Genomic DNA, 21,823 nt, shown 5'->3' on the forward strand with positions numbered 1-21,823 from the left:
GGGCCTTGGAGCTGCATCAGAGCCTGCAGTGCGGCCCCCGGAGGGACAGCTGAGTGATGAGGCCTGACTCACATGGCCCGCGAGCTCCTTGAACTCCCGCTCTGCGCCTGTCCGGACACATCCAGCGGTGCACAGGGTAGATGTTTAAAGGTAATCGTTTTGTGGCACCTCGAACCTCCCTCCTTGCTGAGGATGAGCTGAACTTGGGACTCGAGGAGGAGGAGTCCAGTCAGACTCTGACCTGTAGCTTGGGCTTCTGTAGACAACACCCCACATCCCCCACCACTGTCCGGGGTACCCCTGCCTCTGCCTGCAGCAGTCATAACCCGAAGCCAGGGCATGCGGTCTGGGGACATCCTGAGACCAAGCCAGGGCTTCAAATCCGGGAGGAATCCTCTCCTTCTGCTCCTCTCCGGCTTCCGCTGTGATCCTCGTTGGGCTGGATGTGGCCGGCTGAGCCCTGCTCTGGGCCGTGGTGGCCGGAGATGGCCCTGCAGTTTCCGCAGGGCAGCAGGAGGGAAATGTGGATGAGAACCAGCCCCGGCTTCAGCATGCCAGGGCCTTGGCTCCATCCTGCATGGAATGTCTCCTTTCCTTAGAGGACATGGAGTCCAGAGCCTGAGCTTTATCAAAGATAAAACATTTGAGACTAAACAGTCTTTTTATAGATTGGAAACGGGCTCCCAAGCACGTGTCCCCCGCCATTCCCAGCCCGCCTTTCTAAGGGACACACGTACTGCAGAGGTTCTTCTCTGGGACAAGTGGAGCCACTGAGGCCTGTGGGCGAGGGTGCTTCCCCAGGAAGGAGGAGGCTGCGGAAGGGCCTGTAGGCACTGCTCCGCTGCATGGTGGGCTGCTCTGGGCTCACCCTGTTCCCTCTACAGAGCGGCAGGCACAGGTGAGAGGTGGCCGTTGGGAAGTTGCAATAAGATGGACCCAAGTGTGTCAGGCACACACAGGCAACCTCAGACACTGCTGCTCCCCCAGGTGCAAACTGAGAAGAACACGTGGGGCAGGACCCACAAACCAAGGCCCCAACTCCTCCCCACCTACCCCCTGGCCTGTGGGGCTGGGACTCTTGTCTACAGGGCGCTAAGGGAAAGGTAGAAGGACGAAGGCAAATATTTGTTGTGTATGTACTGTTTATTAGGCAGTCTGTAAACATTAGCTCACTTAATCCTTACAAGGACTTTACTGGCTTGTTATTCATCCCTTCCTATGGAGGAGGAAACAAAGGGTCACACTGGTCAAGAGCGCAAGGTCTGATAGGTAACCAGGGAGGGAGACTTAGCCTCAGGGCCTTTTGTCTCCAGAAATTCTGTGCTCTTTTCTTTTTGTTTTCTTAAATGTACGAGGGAAGCTAACCTGGGGTTGTTGTGAGTATTAAGTAGGATTATTGGATAAAGGTTTACCAGTACCTGGCAGAGAGGCCTCCAGTAATGTCAATGGGAGGATTATGGTCATTGGTGTGCAGGGCATCTCAGAGGACAGTGACACCAAAGCCACCCACGGGATCTCTTAGGTAACAGGAAGCTTAGAGTGGTCTGGGTTGTGAGGCCGTGGAGGGATCAGGTCTTCGCATCCCCCCAGCTTAGGAATCTTAGGTGTCTTCTGGGGTGCACCAGGAGGCCATGACCTCCCACAGGAGAAAGGCAGGAGACGGGTGGGGTGGGGAGCAAAGAAAAAAGAGACTGGCAGAAGGGGACCTCAGGCCTCAAATCCCATGTGGTCTGGGAATGGTGAAAAAATGTTCCCCCACGACCTGCCCAGGACGAGGCCCCAGTGCACCAATGCTGTGAGCCCGCTCTGTAGGTCAGCTGGGCAGTGATCCTGGGCCTCCGTTTCCCCACTGGTAAAAAGAGGAGGTGAGGTATTTTTTTGCATTAAGGAACCCCCTAGGGCTGGGGATTTAGTTCAGTGGCTCCATGCCTGCCTTGAAAGTACAAGGCCCTAAGTTCGATCCTGGTATCAAAAAAAAAAAAGGGGGGGGGACCCCCATCTGCTGCTCTGAAATCCATGCATTTCCCCCTGTCTCTTCCTTTTATAAGGAGGTCAGGGTCCTGCACAGTCCCAACCACAGCTGGTCTCAGGAGAACCCCACAAGGGACGGCAAAGGGCAAAGGGGAGAATGGAAAGCTGGACAGGGTGGCCCTGTTCTCATTCTTAGCGTGCAGCTGCTGTCCCAGACTGGCTGTGCAGTTAGGGTGGCAATGCCCCCCAGTGGGAGGGTGGTAGGACCCAGGGGTCCCCTGCAGGGGCCTGGGTGGCAGAGATGGGTGGCCTCACCTCCCCTGGCAATTTCTTTCTATGCAGAGACCTCAGCATGAACAACCTCACGGAGCTTCAGCCTGGCCTCTTCCGGCACCTGCGTTTCCTGGAGGAGCTGTGAGTCATTGCCCCAGGGGACAAGGGTGGGAGGCAAAGCTCTGGCCACCTCACCAGCTGGAGGCTCCGGGGCACCCCCGGAGGAGGGTGGAGCTGGAAGGGAAAGAGCGACTTGGGAGGTGGCTTCTTCCTGACAGTCAGGTGCTCAGCTGGTCTCCGACCCACAAGTGACCCTGGGTGGCAGTGCCGGGCCACGTGGTCTGAAATGGGGAACAAAGTGTTTCCCTCTTAATGTCTGTGGCTGCACCTCTCCCCAGAGTCACCTTCTAGGCACTGTGGCCCCCGTGTCAGCCTCCATCCCCGCCCCAAGAACTGCTGGTTCTTCTGAGTTGTCCATCACCTCCCCCTTGCTCCTGACCTAGCCACCCCCATTTCGAGAGGTGAAGCACCCCATAAGTGCAGATCTCCTCCCTCCATTCTAATACACCCGAAAGCACCTCACCGGCTCCAGGGCCTTCCGTGCTTCTCCATAGCCTGAAGAGTCCACTTCTTAGACCCTCCTTTCCCATCCTCTTCTCCCCAGGGTGCTCCCCAGCCAATCCCTCCCGCAGCATCCCTATCACACTAGAATCCAGACTGGCCTTATCCCTAGGGTGCTCAAGAGTAAACCACTGCCCAGCCAGAGTGCCTGCCACACCTGCCCACCACAGGAGGCCGTGTCACTCTGTCCCTGCTCTCACTTTCATCCTAGCTCCATTTCCAACACCTCCCGGCCCCGTTCACCCTGTGTTCACACCACCATAGTTCCCAGGGAAAGTTTGCTTAAACTCTGCAAACTGTGGGCTGCTGGCCCCGAATATAGCTTCAACCCCATCTCTACCCTGCCCTGCTACTCCCTTGGCGGATGTCCCCGTCCCACTCCAGTCCCCAGGGCCCAGCCTGTTCCACGGGAGTTGGGAGTGGAGGCCAGGTCTTCCGGCCCCTCTGTGTGGAAAGTAAAGCTTGGTCTCACCTGCGCCCTCGGGGAGCTTGTTCATGACACCAAGGACCCTCAAAGGCATAGTCAGCAGGGGGTGTGGCACTATGCATTGGGCATCTGGGCACTGTGCAGGAGGATGGGGCTGCCAGGGGGCAGGGAAGCCTTCCTGGGGGAGGAGGAGCCATTGTGAAGATGGGTGTGGTGGTGCACACCTGTAATCTCAGCACTCGGGAGGTTGAGGCAGGAGGATCACCTCGAGTTCAAGGCCAGCCTAGGTCGCATAGCGGGTTCAAGGCCAGCCTGGACTATAGCATATGTGCTGTCAAAGCGAGCACATAGTTTGGACTACGTAGCGAGACTCTGACTCAAAAATAAATAAATGACTCAAAACAAATAAATAAAAATAAAAGAAGTGGAGGTGACTCACTCTGGTGGGAATGACAAGCAAGCGCAAAGGACAAGATGTTCAGGGCAGGTGACAGGCACAGCCTGAGAGCTCAAGGCTGATTCTACATCTCCTGCTTCTGGACACATCCACAGAACAGCTACAGAACACAAGCTCGAGGAGGACCTCGTTATCATGATGCCTTTCACACAGTGTTTTTTTGTACCGGGGATCAAACTCAGGTCTTTTTGCTTGCGAGGCAGGCGGCAGAACCACTGAGCTAAATCCCCAGCCCTCACAGTTATTTTATAAACAACAAATGTCAAATAATGAGACTTTTGCCATGCTGGGAAGGGAACCCAGGGCCCTGTGCATACTAAGCAAGTGCTTTGCTACTGAGGGATTAAACTCGAGGTCTTCAACACTGACCTACATCCCCGGCCTTTTTCATTTTTTATTTTGAGACAGGGCTTCACTAAGTTGCCAAATTGCCCAAGCTGGGCTCAAATTCGGGATGCTCATGCTTCAGCCTCCCAGAGTGCCAGGATGACAAGCATGTGCCACCATGCCTGGCTCCAAGATAATACTTTTAAAAACTGCCTTCTCCACACCAGCAGGCCTCCCAGCAGCCCCTGATGCACACGGGGACTCTGGAGGTCAGAGCGTCCTTGAGCCATTGGCATCAAACTGTCTGCTCAGGCGCAGGCCCTGAGGGTAGGCATTGATGTATCTCCTTCATTCGTCCTTTTTAGAATTGATCACTCTATGACAGATGTAGTAAAAATTGGACCAGAACGGTGGGATAATCAAGCACCCGGTTTCCTAATGCTTCTGAATTAGTGGGGTGAGCTGTGTCCCACCCATCCCTTGGTAGGGAATCCAGGGCAGGTTGGGTGACTCAGCTCAGCCCAGGGGACAGCATGGCACTGTGGACTGGCCATGAGCCTGGAAGCCCAGACCTAGGGGAGAACACCTGCCCTGCCCTGACCAGCTATGTGACCCGGAGGACCAGGGCCTGACCTCCCCAGCCTCACTTTCCCCATCTGAGGTTCAGGGTTAATGCAGGTTGAGTATCCCTAATCCCAAGCTGTAATCTGAAATTTTCTGAGCATTCCCAGTCCTGCACCTGGGAGTTAAAACATCGGACAACTGAATTATTGCAGTGTCCCGGGGTACACCTCGATGGTAGAACACATGTGCAGCTTGTGTGAGGTCCTGGCTGTGATGCCCCATGGCAAAAACAAACAAAAAATGTGTCGTATAAAAATCATCTTCAGGGGCCAGGGATTTAGCTCAGTGGTGCTGCCACCTGCCTCACAAATCCAAGGACCCAAGTTCAATCCCCAGAATAACAACAACAACAAAATAATCACCTTCAGACCCTGTATATAGGAGACGGAGTGGATTTTGTGTTCAGACTTGGGACCCATCCTTAAGAGAGCTAATTATACATTTGCAAATTTTCCCAAATCTGAAAAACGTCTGACATCCCACATGGTTTTGGTCTGGAGCATTTCAAATCAGAGGTACTCAAACTGCAATGGGTGCCTTGCAGGGTTGTTGCGGGAATTTTGAAGAGGCCCGCGAAGTGCTAACGGGCGGTGGATCTCAGTAAAGTGTAGTTACGGGGTAGTTACCACCCGGCTCCCCTCGCCTGCCCCCCATCATCTCAGTCGCTGACCTTGATCTCTCACTTCCAGGCGTCTCTCGGGGAACCACCTCTCCCACATCCCAGGACAGGCATTCTCTGGCCTCTACAGCCTGAAGATCCTGTAAGTAGAGTCAACCCCTGTTCCCTCCAGGGGCCACTTCGAGCCTCGTGGTCCCGTGGGAGTCCTGTAACCCAAACCGAGCTTCCTGTCGCTCTAATTGTCATCTCCCCGTCTTCACTTTTCATTACACTTGACGTTACCTTCTCCTTCAGACTTTGGGCTGCCTCCTCCCTGCCCTTTCGCCTTTCCTTTGACCCAAAAGACAAGTGAGAGCAGTCGAGGACCTTGTGGGAATCCACCTGGCTTCCCGTTAACTCCGAACTGTTGACCCATGTTAGAGGAGGGGAGGCAGAGGCAGCATCTCCTGTCTCCCCAGTCCATGCCCCACCTTGTCCTCAGGGATGAGTGAGGCTGGAAAGCAGTAGGACAGAGAGGGTACATGGGAGAGGCTCCCGGAGCGGACACACCACCTGAGGGATGAGATGGCAAGAAAATAAGGGTTCTGAGAGCTTATTCTGAAGCAATAGAATATGTATTTTGGAGGTTTCCTTAAAGCGGTGAGGCATACTCCAGCTCCACTACTCTTTGAGCCCTGACTGTATTTGGAGGTCTTCTGTGTATAGTTGAGTAGGCTGTTGACTGCACAAGAGCATCCCACTGAAATCCAGTCTGTGGCCCTGATTTAGAACTGCTTTCATCCTTGGGGCTGCTGGTGACCCTTCCTCCATGGTTCATGAGCTTCAGGCTTCCGGGCAGTCACTTGTCCCCAACTAAGCACAATGTCCCTCTCCAACTTCTTCCAAGTCTGAGTCCCAGGCTCCTCTGGGCCCTGTCCTTCCCGTCCTCTCTGCTCCACCCTGAGGTCCTTCCCGACTCTGTCCTCAACTTCAGTCCCTTGTCTGCACTCCTCTCTCTCCCTGCTCCGGTCCTCCTTTTCCAGCCCCGTCTCTGCCTTGCTCTCCTTAAACTCTGCTGCCTGGGAGGTGGGGCGTGCTGAGCCCGCAGCGTGGGGGGTGCGGGCGGCCTGCTGGTGGCGTGTCTGTGCCCCATGGCAGGCTCAGACCTGCACCCGGATTAGAGAGCAGGGCTGTGTGAGCTGGGCCTTCAGAAGATGTGAGGCTCACGGCCCGTTCCTAAGACTCCGGCTTAGAGATGAGCCTGCTCTTTCTTCTCTGCCTGCATTAGGCAATAAATCAAAGCTCAGGAGAAACCGCAGGCTGCCCGCCCGCCCCCTTTCCACCAGCGGCGCCTTGGCACAGTGAGGAGGCAGCGGGAGGGACTGCAGCAGGGGGCGCCAAGGCCACCCCCCTCCAGTGACCCCATTTTGTCCCACCTTGAAGACCACCTGTCGGAGGAGCCTCTCTGCTCCCGCCGGTCCTGTGCTGGCAGAGCCTTTCTCCCACAGGCACAGTTGGCCGCCCCGGAACATCCTCTTGCTCAAATACTTCAAAGTGAAAGATGGCACGCGTGCCCCAGGCCTGGGACCTTTTCCATGTCTGATGTTGCTTCTCCTTGTGGCAGGTCCTTCCATCGCTTCTTGTTCAGATTTGAAAGAACAGAGCAGCAGGGCCCGCCCTCCGCCCCGCAGCCCTCAGCTGAGGGCCTCTTTGGACACCTTAGCCGCTCTCCGCCACCTCTGTGTGCAGGACTTTCTCAGAGCCGTGCTTTCCTTTCCAGAAGCCAGGCTGTCCCTGGGGTTCACTCTGCTCCCTCTTGTCTCTTCCCAGGTCAAAGGATAAAAGGAAGGGGGTTCCCCGCTGATCCTTTTCCTCACGTCATTCACACCCACTCCACGCCTTCCCTGGAGGTGTCACTCTGGTCTTTTTCTCCTCTGCGAGCTCCCCAAGCCCCCAAGCCCATAGGCTGTGTCTGGGCATGGACTGAGAGGGCCAGCCCTCGCCGCGTGTGGCAATTTAGTGAGACCCCATCTCAAAATAAAAATAAAAAGGCCTGGGGAGTGTAGGTCAGTGCTAGAGTGTCTGCCCAGCCTGCATGAGGCCCCGGGTTCCATCTCCAGATCCTTGGCTTGGGGTACAGCGCTCTGCCGATATGTCAGCCTCATTCCTGTCTGTCCACAGACCCAGGAAGGTGCAACTACCACTCACTCACACTGGACCTAAGGGAAGCCACTGTTCTTGTTGTCCCAGACATGTACAGGTCAATGCCTGGGCCTCTGGGGCCCCTACCCTGTGTAGCTTTTCAGGGCCAGGGGCAGCCGTGGCCAGAGCTCATGAGTCTCAACGCCCAGCTTGAGGGTGTGGGATGTGTGTCTGCCAGGCCTCTGGATGTTTATTTCCAAAGGTTCCCAGCCTGCTCTTCCTCACTGGTGTCTTTCCTCAGACCTCTACACACGCCCACTCCAGAGCAGACAACAAGGCCCAGGTCTTGGTCCACATCCATCCTCTGCAATCAGCCAGTTTGTGCCATCTCTGCTGGAGCCCCAGCTAGAAAGACTCCTGCTGGGCCTTAGCAGCTTCTCACTAGACCAAGATGTGGCAGCAGGGCTGGCTGTCCAGGGCTTCCTCCCCACCTGCCTCTGGGAGACTGGGCAAGAGCTTTCCCCAGAGCCTCTGTAACCTATGGCTGAGGATTCCTGGCCCGCTGTCTTGGGAAAGGCTAGAGGTCCAGAAAGGCAGCTTGCTGCTTCTGAGCTGGGGCCTGTCCCATCTGCAGCCCTGGCTGGGGGCCGCAGAGGAGCAGGAGTGAGCTGGTGTCTCAGAGAGCCACCCCACCCCCCACCCCCACCCCTAGTGTAGCCCTTCTCACCGCGCGGAGCCTCTAAGGGTGACATTGACTGTATTTATTCTCTACCTGGCTGGACAGCAGCCAGGTCGGGCCTGAACCAGAAGCTGCGTCTGCGCTAAGGAGCTGAATTAACCTGAGCAGATGGGGGTTTGAGTCACTGGAACCCCGGACACTGAGCCTCATGGGAGAAGGCTGCCAGATACCAGGGAGACCCTGGGGTGCTCCTTCACCCACGCAGCGCGTGCGGCCCCATCCTTTCAAGGAACTGGAAGACAGGAAATCGGCCTCCTCTGGCCCTGGAAGACTTGAGGCCAGACCAGTGCTTCACCAGAGCAGTTGACAGATTCCGTTTCTCTGAGACTATCTTTCCACCTTTAAAATCGAGGATGTGGAATCAACTTCCCAACACTGTAAACTATAGAGACTTAAAACAAGAGCTGGGAAGGTAGCCCAATGCTGGGGAGTGAGAAAGGAAGGAGAAGGAAGAGGAGGAGGAGGAGGAAGAGGAGGAGAAGGGGCCAAGTGTGGCAGAGCACGCCTGTAATCCCAGCACTTGGGAGGCTGAGACAGGAGGATCGCCATGGGTTTGAGGCCAGCCTTGGCTACTTAGTGAGTTTAAGGCTACTCTGAACTACACAGCAAGACCCTCCCTCAAAAAAGGAGAAGGAGGAGAGGAAGAAGAAAGGGAAGAAGAGGAGGAGGAGAAGAAGAAAGAGAAAGGCAAAGGAGAGGGGGGGAGGGGAAAGGAGAGACAGAGAGACCTAGAGACAGACAGAGAAACCTAGAGACAGGCAGAGAGGAAGTAGAAAGGATGGAAGGAAAGGAGAGAAAGAAGAAGGAAGGAAGGAAGAAAAGAAAGAAGTCAAGAAAGAAAAAAGAAAACTAAAACCAAACCCCAACCCCCTTGTGCAGAAGTCCCGATGCACAGGCAGATGAAGGACTTGTTGGGGTGCGCAGTGTGGGGCTCCCAGCTGAGTCTCTCCTACCCACCTTGGTAACCCCAAGGCCCCTCCACAGAACCAAAGGAAGGGCTTTGAGAACCACCAGTCGCCTCTCTGGTGCCTGTGGCACTTGGGCCTCTGCCCCAAGAGGCCTCCCAGGCCAGTGCCTTGGTGCTCACTAAGGGAGTGGTGCTGAGAACTAGGTTTCTGTCAGATGCATGGCTGCACCTAGAGTCCCTCCAAAGCCCAATACTCCTCCACCAGAGACTCTGCCCGGGAGATTTAACCAGGCAGGATTTCAAAAGCCAGATGATCCTAATATGTAGTCAGGGCTAAAACTGTTGGACTCTCCTTTACCAAGCAGAAAGAAGCAGGACCAGCAAAAGGCATTGAGAATGTGGTCACAAAAGCACCAGTCTGGAAAAAAGGACTTAGATCCTGTTCCTGACTCAACCGTTAATTTGCTTTGTAGCCCAGGGCACCGTCTCCTCTTGGAAAATGAAGGGCTGCTCCCCTCTGAGGGTTCTTCCAGCCCGTATAAGTCAGTTGTGCTTCAGAACGGAGGAACAGAGGCAGGAACCCCAAGGAAAGCAGGTCTGGGTCAAAGCCATCACGATGCAGAACTCCGGCTTGCTGGGTTTGGTGTATGAAGGAGAGGACTTCCTGGTGACCAGACTGTCTGTCGAGGCACAAGTGGTGCGAGGAGACAGTGAGTCCCCTGCCACCGGGGAAAATCAAGGGCCCACTGAAGCACCTGTGGGCGGGGAGGCGGAGCCACAGTTGAGACCTTAAAGGCCCTTCCAGACCTCTCTGGGATTGGGCAGAGGAAGTGGTGGGAGGACCCTGAGGTGATGTGGGTGGAGATGCATTGAGTTGCTCTTTAGAAGTGGGTTCACCTGTGCGATGACCAGACACAGCCTGTGGGGGCCCCGTGGGGCAGGCTTCACGAGGAGGTGTGAGCAGCCAGGACTCCCTGCTTTCCCAAGAGTCCTTTCTCTTGGATCCTTGCTCTGAGCAAGCTGAGGCCTCTGTGTGAGAACTGAGGTGGCCCCCGGGGTGGGGAGAAGAATGCTCACCGTTTAGATGAGAGAAGTCAGGCTGGCCGGAAGGGTAGAGGTGCCCACATGCTCTCTGCCTTTCTGCCCTTGCACATGGGATTTCAAGGGACCCCACGGAGCTTCAGGATTCCTGCCTGTGGGGCCACCCTGGCGCGCTGTGGCCAGGCTCCTGTTCCAGGAGGGAAGCCTAGCCGGTGGATCACTCCCGCTGGTCAGCATGGACCTCTCTGTGAGATTATGTGAGACTGGATCCCAGGACAGGCTGACACAGGATCTGGGCACTTCAAATTGTTCCTGTGGATAACAGTGCTAGAAAACATTTGTCTGGAGCCCTGGTCCCCAGGTACAGCATCACCCTCATCCGTGTCCTCTCTTCCACAAAGAAACCGTTAGCATCTCAGCTAAATGGAAGGGAAACGGCCTGGGGAGAGAAACCTCCATTTCTTCGGGTGCTTGCTGGCCCAACTTAGTAGAATCTCTTGCATTCTGACTTCTGACCCTCACCGCTTCCCAGTGCACCATTTACCCTTTATCTTCCTCATTCTCTTGACTCTTGTCCCATGCTAGGAGCCCTCCTAACAGGGTAGAGGCTGGACCAGGATTCTTCCTGGGGCTCTGAAGCCACAGCAAGAGAGGGGGTCTAACATGGGGCAGTGTTCATGGGATTAGCTCTCCTGCCCCCACCTCCAAGACCTGCCCACCTGGAATCCTCAAAGCTCTTTCTCTTCCCTCCTAGGATGCTGCAGAACAACCAGCTGGGAGGAATTCCTGCCGAGGCTCTGTGGGAGCTGCCGAGCCTGCAGTCTCTGTGAGTCATGAAGGGCTGTCCTGGGAGTCACCAGCTTTCTGGGGCCTGAGTCATAGCCGGACCCCCCTGCCTTGGCTCCCCCTTCTCCTGCAGGCCCCCCTCTCCTGCTCCGTGCTCTAGACAGGGAGCTGCTCCTGGCTCTGGTTGCTTCAGGGGTTTCGTTGTCATCCTCAGTGTGTACTTGCGTGTGCATCTTGGGGGCAGGAAGGCCTCCCCCAGAGGACTGTGGGAATAGGACCTCCCTAGGTAGGGCCACCAGGGCAGCAGTCCCCAGGCACCTGGCATTCTGCCATTGCAGCCTGGGGTGTGGGGTATCGGGAAGGGGCTGTCTCCTCCACCTAGCTGCTCTGGCCCCCAGGGCTCTGTGGCAGAGGGGAGGCTGGGCTCACACACCCACTTCCCCTATACCAGGGTGGGACTGCAGTCAGGGACTCGGGCCACCCAAGACAGAACCACCCTCCAGGAGCCCTGTAGTTCCGCTCTTGCCCAACAGGGGCACCATGACAGCAAAACTGCTCCTGTAGGCAGAGGCAGGAGCAGGTGCTCCAGGCTCATGGCTTACGAGCCAATACTGCCGTGCTGGGGACAGGTGTTGGCTTTTAGTCAGTGGTGCACAGAACAGGCCTGGAATGTGATAGGTGCCTCCCACGTGCCCGTGGAGCCCAGCTGAATTTACAGGTGCATCTACATCAGATTTGGGGAGAAGTCAAAGTTGGAAGGCAGGGTTAGCCTGGGGCATTTGGCCAGTGAGGGCAACTGAGGCACAAGCACTGTGTGGGACAAAGGCCTGTGGTATCCTTCTTGGCCATGGGTACTGCCATGGTCTTGGCCAGAGCATGAGTGTGGAAGTTGGACGACTCTAAACTGTTTTCTCTCCTCAAGTGGAAGGGGCAGGGAGCTGGGAAGGCAGCCTTGTTCCCTATGACTGAAATTCAGGCCCGTTCCACCATAAAAACAAAAGGGCTTCATCTGTGGGGGCTCCATAGCTAGTAGCGGGCCACACAGCTAGTGGGGGAAACCAGCTGTGCCGTATCACACGTGTGGGGCCTTCCTCCCCTGCAGCTGCCCTGGGCACCCTCTGTCCTCCTGCTCTGGGTCTGCGCCCTGACACCCCCACTCGAGCTACCTGATTGTCCCGAAGGGCAGAGCCAGACTTCCCTTGTTCTCAGCTTCTCACCCTCCACCCCCATGCGTCTTGAGCTGTGTCTCCAGTGCCTCTCTGCAGCCAGCGTTACCGCGGCGCAGGACCAGGCAGCCCAGTGAGCCCCCAGAGGCCAGGGTCAGGAGACCAAAGGTCAGGAAAGCCCATGCTTGCTGCCCACCAGCAGTGCTGACCAAACAATTGCTTAGGGTGTCAGCAAATGGCATGCGTGGCCCAAAATAAGAGGGTGGGTGTGCGTGCGTGCGTGCGTGTGCACGCACACACACGCGTTGAGGGGGAGGGGAAGCGTTGATGCTTCATCCAGAGGAGACTTCATAGGAAAAATGCGCCTTTCATTGGATTTCTTTGCACTTATTTTGAGGTTAAGTTGGTATTTTATTTTTATTTTTTAAAATTATGAATCATATCCTTTGCTTAAAACATCTCAAGATCTGCTTTCAGACAAGGCAGGGAGCTCCTGGGCTGGACGAGCAGTTTCCCTGGCACACTGGGGAAGTGGGCAGCCCCTGTGGCTTGAGATCTGGATGAGCCTCAGCCACTCCAAGCCCTTTTAGTCTGTTAATTGGTTGACCAGGGCAGGGGCTCCAGGCCCTGTTCCCCACTTCCCTCAGGATAAGGCAGCTGAGTGGATTTTGCTTCTTTCCATCCTGTGAAGAAAGCAGCAGCCTGCTAATCAGAAAACGTGGCTTCCCTCTCTGTTTCAGACGGCCTGTGTTTCAGACAGACTCATGATCTCTCCTGCCTACCTTGCAAGGGTGTCGTGCAGATGAAATACATGTTAAGTGGGAACGATTTGCAGCAAGAAGGCTCCACGGAGCTGTGGCAAGTAGGCAGGGATCTTACTGAGGACTTGGACTTTACTCTGAATATCGTGGGGAGCCCTAGACGGGCGTTTGACAGGAGAGCAAGACGATAGGGTTTGTGTCTTTGAAATCAGTTTGGCAGGAGTCTCAGAAGACATTTGGGGGGGGCAGTGAAGAGGTCCCTGCATGGAGGAAGCAGGGGACAGCAGTGAAGAGAAATGTTGATGGACTAGGAACATCAAGATGCTGTGTCATTAGGTCTCTGCGGCCAAGTTCCCTGGGTTCAGATATCCTTCCCTCGCCAGCTGGAAGACCTGGGGCAGGTTACCCAACCGCTGTGCTGTTTTCTTTTCAGCCAAGTGGAAGGGGCACAGGTATCTACAGGGCTACCTTGGTATTTGTTGGGCACGATGAATACCAAAAACTGTTTGAGCTGAAAAGGGTAGCATGTCATGAAGCAGTGGACACCAACAAGTTCTAGATTGTGTGTTAAGTACCAAATAAAGGACCAATGTTCCTGTCAGGATGCACTGCGTTTCAAAGTATTCAAGTCCCAAGGGGTGATTCTTGGTTCCTCAACAGAACTCACAAAATGAGTCACTGGTCAGTAAAGACACAGAATGGAAGCTTTTGTTGCCACTGCTGCAATTATTAGTAGTAATAGCATTGGCTGGATGTGGGAATTGGGAGAGGGGAAGTCAGGGTGACACACAGTCCTCTGGCTTTGGCATGATGGAGGATGGAGGATCAGGTCATTAAGAGCTTGGCACACACGAAGCGCACGTGAGCAACACGTTGGACGAGTTGTAAATAAAGCATGAACCCTAGAGGGTGACCGAACTTCTCAGGCAAACTAAATTGGAAGCTTGGTTGCTCTGCCTACAGGACATTAGTGTGTGTTTGTGTGTGTGTGTGTGTGTGTGCGCGTGTGTAATGAAGAGTGGTGCATGACCCAACTCAAAGATTCTGTGTAGGTATCTGTCTTGAGCTTTTGGAAGTTGGTGGTGGTGGCGTTCAAGGTGTTTTACTTTAGACTTCGTGGTGAGGCGCTGCCCCACCTACTCCAGGTCCCTCCACTTCAGTGACAGAAAACCAGGCTCAGGCTGCGAGGCTGAGGACAGGTGTGGGGACAGAGGACAGTATGTGGAGCACCCTGGGGGCTGTTTTATACACACTGTCCCATTCCCCACACAAAACCCCTCCTCAAGATGCTCTGTCTGTAGACCAGGAAACAGAGGCAGACAAGACCACGGGCTGGGTGTGGTCAGCACTGGTGATGGAAAGGTAGGGGACCCCCAAGTTGTTGGGCTCCCCACCCCGAAAGGGAGGCCATTGTATGGCAGCTGTCATCAGGTGACTTCCTCTTCCCTGAGTATTAGCGAGTGGAGATGTCCTGCTTCCTGTTGGGAGATGTCTAGGGTACATGCCTGTGCCTGTGCTCCCCAGGTGTGCTGTTCCTCCTCAGCGCAGGCCAGGTGCACCCTGGGGCAGGTGTCCCTGGAGAAGGCTGCTCCTCACCTGGAGGAAGGAGGGCTCCTGAGCACACTCTTGTGGATACTCTGGGAGCCCCAGGGAAGGCTCGGTCCTGCGGTCTACTTTTATCAGCTAGATCCAGACAAACACAGGGCTGTAGGAAGTAGCTTTGGGGGAGACTGGACAGGGGCTGGGGCGAAGGATGGGACCAGCCAGTCTGGCAGTCCAGGCTCCAGGTGCAGAGTCAGACATGGTGTACCAGCTGTTTGGCTTGGCACCTGGGCTGGCAGAGCCCAGCTTTGCTATCCCCTGCCTGGATACACTTGCTGCCAGCCCGACCGATGTGGGAGGAGAGGACGGCCACACCAGACATGTCACACCAGGCTTGAGCCCAGGCCAAGAGAAACCACGGAAAGCTGGTGGAGCCTGGGGGAAAATAGAAACTTGGGTGGGGGCACGGCGGGCCCGGGGGCGAATGCAAAACAGCTTAGAAGGAGTTGGGCACTGAGCTGGCTGGTCCAAGGCGTGGCTGGAAAAGCACAGTGGCAGGAATAAAGGGGAGAAAACAAAAACAGCCCAATGCTGGACACCCTAGGTGGGAAATGCATAATTACGTAGGATGGCCATGAGAAGCTGGCCGGAGCTGTGCGGAGAAGGGGAAATTAATCAAGAGCAGTGCCAGCCTCCCAACCAAAACCCCAGCTAGAGCCACCACACCCCCTCGGCTCCAGCCAGCTGACCTAAGACGTGCTGGCTGCCTGCTGCAGGGGGAGGCAGGGGAGGCTGGCTGGGTGGGTGTGTGCGTGCGTGCAGCTGTGCTTGCGGGCACTGGAGGCTGTCGAGGGGCCGGGGTGGGAGGGGTGACTCCCACTTGGCACACTGCAACATGCTAAGCGCACTCTGGAGCTCATTTCACCCTGAAAGCCCTGTAAGGTCACTTCTATTATGTCCATTTTACAGAGGAGGCCGCTAAAGCCCAGAGAAGTCCAGTAACTTGAGCTCATTCTCTCTGGGAAAGAGAGGAGGAGCTGGGATTTAATTCAGCTCTGATTCCAAAGTGCCTTTTTTTTTTTTTTGATACTGGGAATCGAACTCAGGTCCTTGCACTTGCAAGGCAGGCGGTGGGACCACTGAGCCTAATCCCCGGCCCCCAAGCACCATTTTAAACCTTCATCCTTTGGTACCTCTCTGAAGCTGCAATGCTTCAGGTTGCAGCGACTTGGTTGTGTCAATAATTAGTTGCGAAGCAAGTTATCTCCCTTCCTTAACCCTATGGTTTCCCATCTCTAAAGTGGGAGGCTCTAATGGATGATTGGCAGCCAGGTGTCCCAAGAGGATGTCATGCCACAGAGATCCAAGAGCTTTCTGATGGGCTATTGGCCCTGCTCTGGACTCACTTATGGCTCATGCGTGCTTGCTCTCTTTAGGCCTCAGTTTCTCTCTGCAAGGGAGAGTTTTCCAGTCTTCTGGGAATGCTGCAAAGTTGGATGAGGAGAAAAGACCTGAATGTCCCCTGGAGAAGTGACTGAGGCATCCTGCCCAGTGCCAGGGGTCCCATGAGGGCAGCAGAGCTGGGAGATGTCTCCAGGGAAAGCCAAAAGCCAGGGACTTCTGGGAGCTGCCCTTCATCCATACCTCTGACCCCTCTCCATCCCAGTAAAAGTTAAACTCCAGAATAATGCTCAGGGGCAGGCTAATAAGAACAGTCCGTAGACAGCACTTGGCACGTGTGAATCACTTGCACTGAGACCTTCTATGCCAGTGTCTCCTTGGCTCTGCTTAATAAATCAGCAAATAGAGGCACAGACTGGTGATGTCACTTGCAGCAGAGCCAAGGTCAGAACTCAGAGTCCCTGTACGCAGTGGTGCTGGGCTGCCTGTAGAGATCAGGTCTAAGGGAGCTGAAGGAGAAGATGACAAGCCCTGGTGGATAGGTCTTCATGGTCTCTGGTGACCAGGGTATTTCCAGAGCCCCTGCTCCCAGAGCAGTCCTTGGGTTGGGCTCTGCCAGTGGGTGCCTGAGGATCCTGGGTTGATCCATTTCTGTCCTTATCAGGAGTTCTGGAGTTAAGGGGAGCCTGGGTTGGCAGGACCATGCTAGTTGCTGGGAGCTAGGGGGTGCTGACATGGTGGCATTGCCACTGACCCCTGGAAACCCTCAGCCTTGGTCGGAACCCCAAAGAATCCATGAGAGAGTGCAAAGTTGGTTGTTACCAGTGACTGCCTAGAAAGAACTTGAGGGCATTTCTAGGAGCCGAGTGTTCCTTCTTCAGCCACCGCCTCTGCATGTACAGCCTCAGCTCACAGGCAGGCCTGACAGGTGCAGAGCAGAGGGGATGGCCATGCCCAACACTCTCCAGAGGGCTATGGATGGAGCTAGGGAGGGTTTCGTGTGAGGGTAGAAGAGCCCAGTCATGACCTCCCTCCCTAGCCCCAGCCTCCTGCAGGCAAAGCATAAAGAGGTCCCAGGGGGAGGCCTGGGAGATTTCAGGAAGAGGACCTGTCATGCAAGGGGTGGGGGGCTTCACTTGTGTCTCCTGAGCACTGAGGGAAAGAGGAAGCCATCACTGGCAGCAGAAGAAGGGCCTTTGGGGAAGGGACTGAGGATGGACAATGGGTGAACACAGTCAAAGTCAGAGCTCACAGAACAGCACGTGGTTCTCCACGTGTGGTCCCCAGACCAGTAGAATCAGTAGCAGTTGAGCATTGGTTACAAATGGGAGTTCTCAAGCCTCAACCAGACATGTTGGATCAGAGTTTGGGGGTGGGGCCAACTGTCCATGTTTTAGAGCAGCAAACGCCCCTGTGCTAGTCTGAGGCATGAAGCAGATTAAGAACCCATGATGTCGGGCTGGAGGTGCAGCATAGTGACAGAGCGCCTGCCTAGCAAGTATGTGGGCCTGGGCTTGATACCCAGCTGTGCAAGAACAAGACCAAACAAAATGATACAAAGAGAGGATATATTCCTTTCCTAGGGCTGGGTTAAGAGTCCAAAATCGAGGTGTTAGCGGAGCTGCTCTCTGACTCGAGGCTCGTGGGGAGAATCTTTCCTCATCTGCTGGTGGCTGCCAATCATCTTCATGGCCGATCCCTCCAATCCCTGCCTTCTGCCTTCATGTGACTTTTCCCTCTTCTCTGCGTCTCATAGGCATGGTTGCGATTGGATTTAGGGTCCTCCCAGATAATCCTGATGATCTCCTATCAAGTTCCTTAATTTGATCATAGGTAGAAGAAAATCCTTTTTTCCAGATAAGATTTCATCAACAGGTTCTGAGAGTTGGGATATGGACCTGTTGTTTTTGGAGTTAGCATTCAACACATGGCAAAGGATAATAGGACAAGTGGGAGAGGAGGGAAAGTGAGCCTGGATCCAGAGGAAGAGTGCTTAGGGATGAAAAGATGAGGTTGGGTCTGGGGGAGCCCTTGATCCGGCTGTCCCTGCAGGGAGGGAATGTGGCAGAGGGGCCCCCGAGCTGGCAGGAGGGGAGCAAAATGGCTTCTCTCTGGGAACTCTGACCCAAGGTCCCATCCAGAAGCTGCCCTCAAGCCCTGCAGGTGACCTGGTGAGTTCTCTCAGTACCCCCACCTTGCCTGCCAGCCAGGGAGGGCCTTGGGGCTCAGCCAAAGGGGTCCTCAGGGATGCACGAGGTGGCAGATGGCCTCCCTGGCACAGCTATTTCAAGCTCCATGATTATATGCTACTGTATTTGGATTATCCCAATGTTCCGGGAGTTGATTACTACATGTGTCTGGAGCAGAGGCTGCTCTGAGGTGGGTGAGTGGGCAGCCCCCTACAGCCCATGAGGGTCTGAACACGGGTAATTTGGTTCCTGAGAGGTACTAGAAGAGCGTCCTTTGTGGGCTGGACCCTGGGATCTGGTGATGATTCTTTCAGCCATAAGTGCTGGTCTGGAACAGACTTGGCCCCAGCTGGGCCACCCAGGAGCATCACGGTGCCTCAGGCCCACAGGAAACACCACAGCAGACTTGTGAGTCTCCTCAGCCCTCCTTCAGGCTAAACATCCTTCTCTGACTTGGCCACTCCAGAGGCCCTCGGAGTTCCAGCAGGCTTGGGTTCAAGTGAGTCTCGGGCAGACCCAAGAGGTGGGCAACCCCTTCCCCACAGAGCAAGGTCAAGGTTTCTCCTCAGCTCTCCTCTACTCAGATACAAAGAAAGGATATATTCCTTTCAACGGACCTTCCCGAGCAGCTGATGCCCAGGCAGCTGGCCTGGGTTCTGGAGGTGTCTGAAGGAAGGAGGAAACCCCACTGTGGGTATTTCTCCATCCATCCATCCATTTATTATTTCCAGTATTTCAGTGCTTAAAATGCCTGACATGGAAGACGCTGAGATAATAAAACAAGGACCCCACCTTTCAGCAGCTTGCGGCTTGATATAGGAATGTCTGTCACACCACACACCTCCATCACCCCAGCCCACCTCCTGTACAGTGGACCCTTTGCTTACAAACTCAGTTCATTCCCTAGAGCTGGTTATGACTCAGGTTGTCCAATGAAGGCTCAGGCTCCTCTCCACAGCCTTCAAAGTCTCTCTCCCGCATACAGACACATCTCAGTGTCCTTAGAGAGACACCAGCGCGGGATTTCTCAACCCCACACAGGAAAGGATGTAACGCTCCTTCCAGAACTCTCTAAGGGTTAAATCTTATCTGAGACCATCCGGAAGCACAAGTGGCCGGCTTTCGGGTTGTAACTCATGACTTTGGTAGTAAGTGAAAACTAAAATTCTGGTTGTAACCCAGTTGTTTGTATGTCAGGTCAGTCACAACATGAGGGTCCACTGTATCGTGAATGTGAGCAGCTGAGACACAAAAGCCACTGCAAGTACAGATGGTGTAAAACTAGTATATGAAGGGAGTTGATGAAAACCAGGCGAAGTCCTGTGTGGGAAATAAGAATCATCTGCAGTTAATGTTTGCCAAGTGCTTAATACGTTACCAGGCTCTAGGCTAATACCTGCCAGGCGTGGCCTTACCGATTCCCTGCAGCAAGGGTCCGAGGGAGGTGCCACGATCCCCATTTTACATATGAAAAGAGGAAGGTTGAGGGAGCTGATCGGAGAACGGTAAGTGGTTCCTTACCGTTCACATCCTCTCCACTCCTGTTGGATGCACAAATCCCAAGCTCCGCCACAGCCTTTCTGACTCAGAATCTGCTTTTTCCCATGGCCCATCGCTCTACTGTCGGGTGATTCATATGTGATTTCAATGGCAGAACCGCTCTTCTGCCCAGGAGCACCTGGGAGACCTCCCTCCCAATCCCAGTTAAAGTGGACAGCAGCACTCACCAGCTGTTCACTTCCCTGCTCCCTACGGCCAGCCAGCGGTGCACACGGGATGGAACAGTGATGCTCGGACTGGTTTGGTTGTGAAAGTGCTGGGCGGCAGTAAGAGGGACCAGGTGACTTTCGGAGGGGTGCGGTTGGAGAGAGAAAGGTTGGGGTCTGGAAGGAACTTTACAGTTTTCCATAACCACATGGGAGGGACAAAGCTATATACCTTCTCCTGAAGGCTCTCCAGGGTCTCCTCACCTGGCCTGGGGGCAGAAGAGAGTCACTGTCTCCTGACATTTTCTGGGAACTCATGATATCTTTCCAGAACTGAGTCCCGCTGACGCGTGAGAGTGGCCCTGAGAGGCAGTGAGTGGGAGGCAGCTAGGCGGAGGGCCAGCACGTGCAGCCCTGCAGTAGCCATCTACTGGGGCAACCCTGGAGGCTATAGCTGGCTTCCCCCTGCTTCTCACCCATCCTGGTAAGAGTGTACAGGTCAGGAGCTGTAGGAGAATTTGTTTGAGACTGAGTATCACTATGTAGCCCAGGCTGGCCTCAAACTCAGGATCCTCCTGCCTCAGCCACCCAAGTGCCGGGATTACAGCTGGGCACCACCATATTTACTCAGAAAGGGTGGTCTTTTTTTGAGAGTCCATGAATAATTTCCATCCATGTGTGAGGCTTGGAAGCCTGGGTGGCTGCCAGCCACTCTCTGGAGAGTAGAATCCACACACAAGCCAGAAAAGGCAGTGAATGTGTGCCAGGTTCCTGCCCTGGCAGCCGTGGAGGCTACATGGGTGGAAGCTGCCTGAGACCACAGAACACCAGAGCTGGAGACGCAGGGGGCCACCTGGTCTTACAGCCTCTTCTACAGGTGAGGAAAGTAGGCACAGAGAGAGGGTGTGACGTCCCCAGCATAACCAGTGACGAGCAGAGGAGCTGCAGCCAGACCAGGCATGCAGATGCTTTTCCTTTAGAAAAGGGCGGATCTGTTTATGAACCTGTGTGACCACTGGGACCAGATGGCTCTAAGATCAGTTGTTCTGGAATGTGGTCCCATCCGGGGACTCTCACCAAGGTGGCATCCCTCCCCTCAGCAGCCAGAACACCTGCTTGGGGACTTAGAGCTGATTCCTCACCCCTCCGTCCCTTAAAACAACTCCATTGAGGCGAGGCCCGCTCCAGAGGACACTGTGGACTCTTGGAAGGGGTCTGGGCAGTGAGGAGGGAGGAGCATTCGTGAGCTGTTGTGGGTGGTGGCCATCAAAAGGATGCTGTGCCTCCGGGGGCCCTGGCAGCCCAGCAAGAGGAAATCTCTGCTCTCTCTCTCTCTGCTTCTCTCTTTAAGCCATATCTTCCCTGAGGAAAAAGGGCACAAGCTCTGTCCATTCTCCCTGTGTTTCCAGAAGAAATGAACTCTTTCTCCCGAGGGGTTCTCCGGAAGTCCTCCCTTTGTTGCCTGGTGAGCACCTTTCTGGGGTTGCTGTCCTCAGAGCCAAGCCACTACTGTTTGGGACAAGACTGGTGGAAGAGAGAGAAAGACATAGAAGGGAGGGAAAGAGAGGAAGTTTCTTTGCGTCTCTCCGTGTGGCAGGTATGGCATTAGGTCTTCATTCAGTGGCAAGGCCTTACTGAGACTCTGTCCAGAGCCCTTTCCACACCTCTCTGCTCCCCATTTCCTCTTCTCCAGTGTGGCCTCTGGCCCTGTCAGTCCAGAAGAAGGGAGAGAACTCTTGGGCCCAGGCGCTCCACAGCCTTTGTCTCCTTTGCTGTCACAGAAGCGTGTGGTAGTGGTGACTGTCTCTCCTTGAACTTGTCTCTCCCTGTAGCTGCTCTGAGAACTCATCTGCCTGGTTCTCTACCAGGGTGCTCTGCCCAGCCCATCTTGGAAGGGACATAATTCCCAGGGGCTCTAACCTTGTCTCCCTGTTCCAGCTCCAGCTCCCTAGGCAGTTTCCTACTTACCAGAAGACTCTGGAACCATCCTGAAGCTGATGGGTCCCCTGTCTACATCTCAGGCCTGAACTGGCCCAATGGGTCATCCAATAGATGGCCTCAGACTGAACTTTTCCCAAAACAAACCCACAGTCTTCCCTCCAATTCATGTGTGCGCTGTCTCTCTCTCTCTCTCTCTCTCTCTCT

General features: G+C 54.8%; 1 protein-coding gene across 1 annotated transcript in view; it reads left to right on the forward strand.

The window, feature by feature from the left end:
- Nucleotides 1-21,823, forward strand: part of Lgr6 (leucine rich repeat containing G protein-coupled receptor 6) — a 114,021-nt gene that overhangs the window by 25,362 nt on the left and 66,836 nt on the right. Inside the window, exons 4-6 of the mRNA XM_033761978.1 lie at nucleotides 2,314-2,385; nucleotides 5,390-5,461; nucleotides 10,882-10,953. Of these exons, the coding sequence (XP_033617869.1) occupies nucleotides 2,314-2,385; nucleotides 5,390-5,461; nucleotides 10,882-10,953 (216 nt within the window). The remainder of the gene's footprint in view (nucleotides 1-2,313; nucleotides 2,386-5,389; nucleotides 5,462-10,881; nucleotides 10,954-21,823) is intronic.

Source organism: Fukomys damarensis, unplaced genomic scaffold (genome assembly GCF_012274545.1).
Source record: "Fukomys damarensis isolate Sample0158 unplaced genomic scaffold, DMR_v1.0_HiC HiC_scaffold_11, whole genome shotgun sequence".
Classification (NCBI taxonomy): domain Eukaryota; kingdom Metazoa; phylum Chordata; class Mammalia; order Rodentia; family Bathyergidae; genus Fukomys; species Fukomys damarensis.